General features: G+C 40.7%; 1 protein-coding gene across 1 annotated transcript in view; it reads left to right on the top strand.

The window, feature by feature from the left end:
* Positions 1-7643: 7643 nt before the first annotated feature.
* Positions 7644-9690, top strand: part of LOC310799549 (LIM domain only protein 7-like) — a gene marked incomplete at its 5' end in the record, with an annotated part of 41432 nt that continues 39385 nt past the window's right edge. Inside the window, one exon of the mRNA XM_083662146.1 lies at positions 7644-7712. Within this exon, the coding sequence (XP_083518272.1) occupies positions 7644-7712 (69 nt within the window). The remainder of the gene's footprint in view (positions 7713-9690) is intronic.

The following is a 9690-nucleotide window of genomic DNA, read 5'->3' as shown; positions in this document are numbered from 1 at the left end:
ATATATATATATATATATATATATATATAATAACAATAATCAATAACAATTCCACATGATCGATTCAATTCCTTAACATGAACATCCCTACTCTCTTCTAGTTGAACTTCTAATCTACACTGGATGCAGATTTTGTGGCGATGTGTAGCTCAAAGAGCAGATCAGAAACACTGGAGAACAGTAAGTTAATATGAAATGATTGTAAAGCGTTGTTGAGGTTTCTCTACTGATCTTTGATACCTTATTCTCTGAACTCTATTCATGTTTTAGTCCACTTCTTCATGCCAGAAACAGCCATTATTTACTCTTGGGTATACGGTCAAAAGAGCCGTCTCTGATGATGAGATGATCCGTTTGGGGCGTAGGGTGACCAGATGTCCCTTTGTGTGGGACTCCACACACAGCATTTGCATGCATTTTCCCCATGTCCCACATATTGAGATGATGTCCCACATTTTGATTGGCTCTAGTTTTCAAAAGCCAAACCGCAGAGAGAGAGAGAGAGAGAGAGAGAGAGAGAGAGAGAGAGAGAGAGAGAGAGAGAGAGAGAGAGAGAGAGAGAGAGAGAGAGAGAGAGAGAGAGAGAGAGAGAGAGAGAGAGAGAGAGAGAGAGAGAGATATTCCGGCTCCTTAACATGTGAATATTTTCTGGTGTCTTTAGTCTTCTATGACAGACTATCTTTGGGTTTGGGGGGGGGGGGGGGGGGGATTGATGATTGACATTCTTCACCATAATCCACAGATGAATCAATAATGAAAATAATCGTTAGGTAGTCCCCTACTCAGTATTGATAACGTGTCTCACATTGGCCCACACAAACATACTATTTTTCCCACATTTTGGTTTGCTGAGATCTGGTCACCCTATTTCTGGTCACCCTATTTGGGGGTGATGCCTCTCTCAGTGCCAGTGGTTGAGGAGGAGGAGGAGGAGGAGAGAAAGTTTGATCAGTTTTAACTCCTGCCTAATAATGACCATGGAATTGTATAACTGTTGTGTGATCATGTTAGAAGAGACTTTGATGCACAGCACAGTGACATACTTTATGATGCCTCCAGACACAGATCTGAGTCAGTGCCATGACCCCGATGATTCACTGACGCAGTCGTATCTCATTCCCCTCTTTTGCTGGTGTAAAAACAGCTAATATTAGTACGTGGAGCGATGGAGGTATAGGTACTGTAGGTAAGAAGATACATCAGGGTGATCCCACCGGCATCCAGAGTCAAGAGGGTTGAGTATTGAAGCAGAGTGCATGTAGGCCTGGCTGTGAAATAGGCTGAATGCAGGCGTTGTGCATAATGCAGTGAGTGCTCTTGAAAAACCTCCCAGCTTCTCACGAGGGTGGCAGCACTTATATTAACTTTTCCATTAACCTTATTAATTTGATGTCATGTGTTCTGCTTATTAATTTGACGTAATGTGTTCTGCAGACAGTCGACGTTCCACAGTTCCACAGGCAGGAGCGCCCCTGCTGCTGCCGTGATAATTGTTTTGGGGTGAAAGATCAAAGAAGGCAACGACGACGACTACCACTTGACTTATTAGTGCTCCCCTTGATATATAATGAAGATTCAAACGGGATTTATATTATCACAAATGTTTTCTTTCGGTGGGCACCCCCCCACGTGGCTCACTTGTGGCTCATTTCCACCACATATAACAGCACAGTACAGCTCTACTCGACCTGGTCTTACTCGTCTCTACTTGATATAGACTCTGTTTCCATAGCAAGTTTACTCGCCTCCCGCCCACACCTGGTCGTCATAGCGACCGCCTATATCTGCCCTCCGCCCATAGGCGAAGTAGGCTATAACGTATAATGTTCAAATTAAATCCGTACACGGAACTTTTCAACTGGAATACTGGTGCCTCTAAATGACCTACAGTGTACATTAATAGAGTGCATGATAAGGCTTAGTCCTTCCTGTGGCCCGTTTGCCGCATGTCAAGCCCCCCCTCTCTCTACCTACCTTTCCTCTCGCCCAACTGTAGGCAAAATGCCCCCCCCCCCCAAAGCATATATATATATATATATATATATATATATATATATATATATATATATACATACATACATATACATATATACAGTATATATATATATATATATATATATATATATATATATATATATATATATATATATATATATATATATATATATATATATATATATATATATATATATATATATATATATATATATATATATATGGTGAAGAGAGGATTCCCATGTACACAGCCAGTAGAAAGATCAGGTGCTGGTCGGTTGCAGGAAAAATATAAATTGAAAAATTAAAGGAACCACCGCAACACTGAGAATGACTTACTGATATTTATTTATTGTTCACAATAAATAAATATCAGTAAGTCATTCTCAGTGTTGCGGTGGTTCCTTTAATTTTTCTATATATATATATATATATATATATATATATATATATGAATGAATGAATGAAAATCTATTTTGAACATAAAAAAAGTATACTGTATCTCTCTCTCTCTCTCTCTCTCTCTATATATATATATATATATATATATATATATATATACGGTATATATAAATGAATGACTGAAAATGTATTTTGAACATAAAAAGTATACTGTATATCTATCTCTCTCTCTCTCTCTCTCTCTCTCTCTATATATATATATATATATATATATATATATATATATATATATATATATAGCCACCTTGGCAGTGCCCTGCTACCAGCCTGCTACTGTCAGTTGCTTTAAAAGCGTCAGTGGTCAGTTCAATGTAGCCTGCTCTATACAAACGATGTGTCATTGGCTCATTTTAACGCACATTTCAGATAAATGGCTCCTCACAATGTCAATAGAGCGATGGCCCTTGTGCCCTGGCATGTGATGTGACCCCTGTATGTTTTCTTTCACATGCTAGTTTACAGTTAGATATTAGCCTCTATTCATGTGTGCAACGTGTTTTGAACAACATGGTGTGTCTGACACATACTGTACATCATGTGTCGCTGCCCTCCATTTCATCATGTAAAATGTAAATGTCTCTCCTCTTTGTTCTCACTTCAAATTCATTTTGGAACATAATGGAAAAGATGATTAGCGGTTGATAGTGCTGCTGCTGCTGATAATGGTGACGTGCCGTATCTGTGGATGTAGTTGAAAAGTGCATGTTAGTAACAGCAGCTTTAAGGCAGATCACATCACCCCTAAAGGCACAGAGGAACAAGCAGAACTACATGGGGAAATGATTGGTTCATACTTAAGCGAGTCAGATCGTCACAAATGTCAATCTCATTTAATCTGCCCCTCCCCCACCAGTCTCTTTCCTCAATCCAAGCCATCAAACCACCAAATGCTCCCCCCCCCCCCTTCTAAAGCATCCATAGGCTACAGACCACTACAGACAGAGGTACAGCGACACCTACTGGCAGTCACGAATAAATGCACACTAGATTATTGCCTCCACTATGTCAAGATGATATATTCATAGAAAAACTCAAACTTGCCACAGATAAAATAAATTGCATTTCATGTTGTTGTTGATTTTTCTTTTCTCTTTTACAGCCTATATTTCATCCACAATCGATGCATAAGAAGTAGTTGTGTTCATCATCATTTATGGCTTGTTCACTCTCTCTGCAAATATTCATAGGCTACTCTTGCTCATTCACTATGAGACTAGTCAGAGGAGCACACAATGTGCGCTGCAATGTGCTATAATACTACAACATAATACAGTACATCATGATGTGACAAAATACTGATATTTCAAAGAAAGAAAACAAAATCCAATGCACTCTTCATAGAAAAACATTGTAATGCTCCAACACGTTTCGACATTGGCTTTGCTCAGGAAGCAAAATGTTTCAAACAATTTCATGTTCAATAGAAATGATATGTTCATACTGACAGTTCATTTCCATATGGCCAGTACAGTAATGTAACTACGTTTGTTATTCATGATTCATATAATGTGAAGATTAATTAATTTACACCAGAAGGTCAATTTATCTGTATGCAGCAGATATGAATCCATTTTGTGTGTAGTATGTTAGTGTTTTCAGCTAATTTAATATAAAGCTACATTTGAACATTTCAAGACCAGAGAAGAAGTCGATAAGTAGTAGTAGAAGAAGAAGAAGAAGAAGATGATGATGACGATGAGCAGAGGCACAGCGCATATGGCCTAATACACTAAGAAATACTATAAAATCAAGAGAAAAACAGATTCATGGCAACTAAACATTTTAAAATCCAACCCAAGAAGTGTACATATTTTTAAGTCAGATGTTAACAAAATATTGTATGTAGTCAATCTTAGAACAGCCTCTTTAAACAGGTGCAACATCAGAATATTATGTCAGCTTGTGAGATTTTAATAGACTCAGAATATGACTACAGTGTATTTGTAAAGGGACTTCATGGAAAACAAGGGGAAATCTCTGAATCATGATTCCACTGCACATGCTATTGTTTGCATTGCTATGGTTGATAAGCTGTGCATACTTGTGCTGCTATTATTAGGCACCATAAACGGACTACAATCGTGTGTCTCATCTAATCAGTGAGTATGTACAGCAAAGCCACATCGCTGCAGTGAGGCTGATAAGCATCAATCTGTCTTCTCAAGTGCGCCACGTCTTCAAGAGCAAGATCAATTAGCGTCACACGTCACTTGGGGAGTATCGCTTGCTTCCGTGTGGCAGCGTGTGGTACAAACACAGAGGGTCAGGGCCGTGCCCGTCATCTCAGGTTTTATACATTCACCAACACTAATTACCAAGTGCAATCAAGATGTTTATAGAGATGACCCACCTTGGGAATGAGCTGTCCATCAAAGGGTGAACTATAACTGCAGGAGACAACTGTCACATAGTAGCCTACTGGAGGCTGGCTATCCACCTTCTTTTTGAATGCCCCGCTGTAAAATAATTATGGGTGCGACGTCCGGTCTAGAATGTGACTGATTGTTGCAGCTTGCGCATTTCCTCGTTAAAACTCCGATGCTGGGGGGGAAAAAAGTTGCTTGTCACAATAAATAATAACACTCGTTTGACGACTTATTTGAGGGAACGTAATAGTTTTATCTATCACATCCGCTATTTCTGTTGCTCTTTGAACAACTCGGGATATTTATCGTCGACGAGATTTTTGCCAAGCTGGACCTGATTTGCTCCGTTCGCCTGCAGCTTTGAAACATCGTTTATTACTGACGGGTGTCAGCAACGTAACGGGTGAGGGGGCTGGGACGATTACACTGGAAGAAGCACCCATATGTCACATTAGGTATCATGGCAGCTAGAAATAAGGTTGATATAGGGCCTATTCACCTCATGTAGCCCCGCCCACTTGACCCAGTGGTGTTATGACTTCCTGTTCAAAACACCGTCTGTTTTACCTGCTCACTAGTACTGTACTGTCACAGGAAGTGTCAACACAATAGGAAGTAACTGGCTGACCCCTGTGTTGGAACATAAGGCTAACATAAAACTAACATAGGCTAACATAGGCTAACAGTAAAATAAACAGAAGCCGTTACACGTAAAGTCATAATAAATACTCAGCATTGTAAAGTAGCCTACATTGCTCTCCTGCCGCCACAGCCTAGTAGCTGCTGCTTCTTCTTCTTCCTGTAGTTTCCAACAGTGAGCCAGAGGATTTAGGAGTGAAAGAGAAAACATAATCCCCATTATCCAGTTTGACTGATAATACTCCCAGATGGTGCCGTAAATTAACTTTTAATTTCCTTGGTTTTGCTAATGACTTGTCAGTCTGTTGAGTCTGCACTGTTTGCCTCCACCTCCACACCAGCCCCCATTTTACTCTGAATTATTTGATACCATCGCTGCTGGCCTTGATCGCCAAACTCTCGCTTTGGCCCCTTTGGCAGGAAATTGGGTTGAGGCAAAGCGTGTATAAACAGAAGATGTATGTGCCACATATTTTCATTACGCTTTTCTTCCAAATCTTGGAAGATTTTTTTTTTCTTTTGTATTCATACTGTAGGCAGCATATCCAATTCAGAGGAGAGAATGGGAATGCCACAGACAACCTTTCATCACTCCAGTGTGTCAGCGTGGAAGGGGAGAGCGATGCCCTTGAAATGTACACTATATCTATGAATATGACATTAGACTGGTACAGGGAGGAGGACCAGGAGGAGGAGGAGGAGAGAGAGTACTGGGGCGCGGTTAGAGCGATGGAGGGGCACACAGGAGAGGCAGATTGTTTTACATAACTGTGTACAAATAGCGGATTTTGCACACATCTGCCACGCATGGGCGAATGCCGATGCATCACAACGCGCGTTATTCATCACCTTCTGAAGTTAATCCATTCATGGGTTATGTATGTTTGGCTTTTTATATTTTCTATGCCTCCCTGGTTGCACTGTGCGGGATCATCAGACTAGCCTACATCTTTGGATCAATAAGCAGAACCTGCATTTCTCTATTCATATTATTCTGCCACATCACCACCAGTGTTGTGCAAGTTACTTTCAAAATGTAATATACTAGTTACTTTCATTTGAAGGTAATAAGTTACTTTACAATATTACTTTCTGTGTAGAGTAACTGGATACTTATTACACTACTTTTGCATTACTTTGACCAAAACAACAGCAGCAGCAGAATGACATTGCTGCCCTGGAACCATCCCGAAAAATAATTTCAACCGCCTTGAAGTCAGTGTAAACAATCCAAAATTCTAAATGTTATTATTTTCCTTTGTTATTGTCATCTATTGGTCATTTGCATAAAAACACACAGTTTGATTAGGAAATGATTGTATCTTTTTTAAATATGTGCTTTGATTTAATAAAATGTAACTCAATTTGTAACTTGAGTTACTTGACAAAGTAACTGGTATAATATTACTGAAATATAAGTAATAAGTTATATTACTGAGTAATATATTACATGTAATATGTTACTTTTGTAATGAGTTACCCCCCAACACTGATCACCACACAGTACACAGCCATCTTGGTAAGAAAATAAGTGAGTTTATATTATAATCAAATGACAATCACAGCCTTATATGTATATGGCAAAGCACCATATTAGTAGGACATGTTAATTATGGGAGAATAGGGCTAGTCTACAACTGTTATCCTATTTGTTCACTATCCTACCGACTAATAGGTCATACCCCAATAAGGCCACTAGAGGGTCGCATCTGCATTGGTTCCTTTCTGTTTCACTTACCACAAATAAAAGTGTGCTTGCTGTCATGCTGTGTCACTCTTGTAGGCTGGATCAACTGAGTAGGCGGGGACCTGTTCTACCCAATGAACGAGGCGTTTCAATGATGGACAGCCGGTGCTAGAGAGATGTAGGCTAGAGACTGCTGTGAAACTCATCTCAATTAGCGGGGAACTTTCACCGGTCAACAGCTTGACGCAGCACAAGGTGACTGACCCAGCTTGCTCAGGGCACAGGGGGGTTGTTTTAGTAATGTGTTGTTGTTTTTTATCGCATTGAATTTTGCCTCGTGTTTCTTGGCAATGCATTAACATGGCTGGAGGTTAAAATTGCAAGGTGGCGGCGGCGTGGTGCGCGCTTCAAAATGAATGAAACGCGTTTCAATATTGAGTGAAGTTGTCGCCTGTCTGTCTTTCCAGCAGGGTTTGTTTGAGAAGTTTGAGAAGATGGAGTGGCGCCAGCAGACCAGTGTCAGCTGTGTGGACGCCTTCAACGAGGCTCAGCGTTGGATGGAGGTAACGTTAGTTTCACTTTTAGACCTTCCTTGACTACTTGTGTTGTGTTTGAGACAGACGTGGTCTACTACAGTATATGTGGCTGCGTTCAGTCACAGGGGCCCAGGGGGGATCGTTTTGAGTCGGTGCAGGTTCGTTTCAGCCAGTAGCCTGGCTTATAATAGACTACCTTTCATCATTCTGTTGTGCTTTTTGAGAATTTCCAGACATTTTTAGCCTCCCTACCTACCACCAACCTGTCCACTTATAAAACTAAAAGAGACTCAAGACCAAGACCCATACACGTCAATTGGGCCTTATCTTTGAGTTCAAATGTAAAATAGGTTTGATAAGACTCAGGTAAGAGTTCCTTACATGGAGACATTGGATGTTATTTGCATGGATGTAATTTGACTGCTCTTTGCCCCATAAACCCTCAAAGGAGAACGGCGGAAGAGAAGGCAAATTATTAGAAAATGTTAACTTGCAAATGAAAAGAGATGACTAATAAAAACCACACTACCAGTTAACTTTGGGGTCTGGTTTGTTGTTTCCTGGAAGTTTGTGATGTTCTTGATGGCTGTGGGTCACATTCGCTCATCTAACTGTACATGTGATTTTGTTCTTGGTTGATTAAAGGATCATTTCACCCAAAAATGAAAATTCTGTCATTATCTAGTCTACTCAGTACTCGTCACCCTGTGCCGATGGGGAAAGGACGCGTGACGTTTTTTTTACTCAACAAAAACATGGAGTTTCACAGCAAAACACTGTTGCAGCTTTCTCCTAAACAGTTGAACTGGATTGGGGAGCAACTTGCCTCCATACTGCTCACCTGGTGTAATCCAAGTCTCCAGAAGCCCCCGAGATGCCAAGTTGACTTGAAAATACATCATTTTAACCCTGTTTTTAGCTGAAATCTTCAGTGTAAGCCCTTCTTGCGGAGCACATGGCTACATGCTACAGTGAGGATATCAGCTAAAACAGGGGGTGAATGACGTCTTTTCAAGTCAACTTGGCATCCCAGGGCTTGTGGAGACTTGGAATCCACACCATGTGACATTTGAAAATTTGTCCCAATCCGCTTCAATTGTTTAGGTGGTGAATGCTGGAACAGTGTTTTGCTGTGAAAATGTTTTGTGGACTTCCATTGACGTGGTTGTGAGCAGAAAATGACTGAATTTCCATTTTGGGATGAACTTCATCATTTAAAAAAAAGGAACCGCATTTACCACAAGATAGGTTACTCTGGGTCAGCTTGTTCCCTTTTCATCTTCCCTTCATTCCGTTAATTTATTGGCGTTTTATTTTGTTTTCTCTGGTTAATCAGTAGGCGTGCGCGTGCGTCGCACAGCACGGTGATTGTCTTCACAGAGGAAAGAGCGCTTAATTGGATACGGTGGGATGTGGCGTGGTCGGCATGCTGTTGGATCGGACACAGCGGGACGTTAGAGGGTCCAGGGATTGAGGATTTTAATTAAGCTAGGATTAATAAATATTTCAAGGTTGTTGTATACAGTTAGGCTAGGCTGCTGTGTCCAGGCTCTCTGTGAATCTTAATCACAATATCGACGATGTAAACACGTAGAATAGAATGCGGGTGCTGCTGGATGTTGACAAAGTGTAGGCTCAATCGCCCCATTATTGTCAATTGTGTCTAAGTGGATAGTTACAGTATGAGAGGCTGTCCAACGCTTTCTTGGCAGTGCGCCCATGCAAATGTTCCTGAATGTCCCACACCGACAGATAACAGGAGGGACGGAGCCAGGAATGGATGAACGGTGATGAGGTGTGTTTGTTTGTGGAGGAGGGGGGGAATAAAAGGCACACTGTTTTTGAGGAAATGGTAATTGGCATCATAAATAAACCCTTCCTGGTGCCAAAGCACAATCTGAATGTCCTCGCTAACTCATCTGTGTTAAAGATTGCAATAGGCCCTATATTAAGCTGTCGTCATATATTCAGGAATTTATCGACTTAATTGTGTATGTTCACTTGG

Source organism: Poromitra crassiceps, assembly GCF_964638095.1.
Source record: "Poromitra crassiceps genome assembly, chromosome: 28".
NCBI lineage: Eukaryota > Metazoa > Chordata > Actinopteri > Beryciformes > Melamphaidae > Poromitra > Poromitra crassiceps.
The sequence above is the reverse complement of the archived record's forward strand: the minus strand, read 5'-3'. Positions and strand labels throughout refer to the sequence as shown.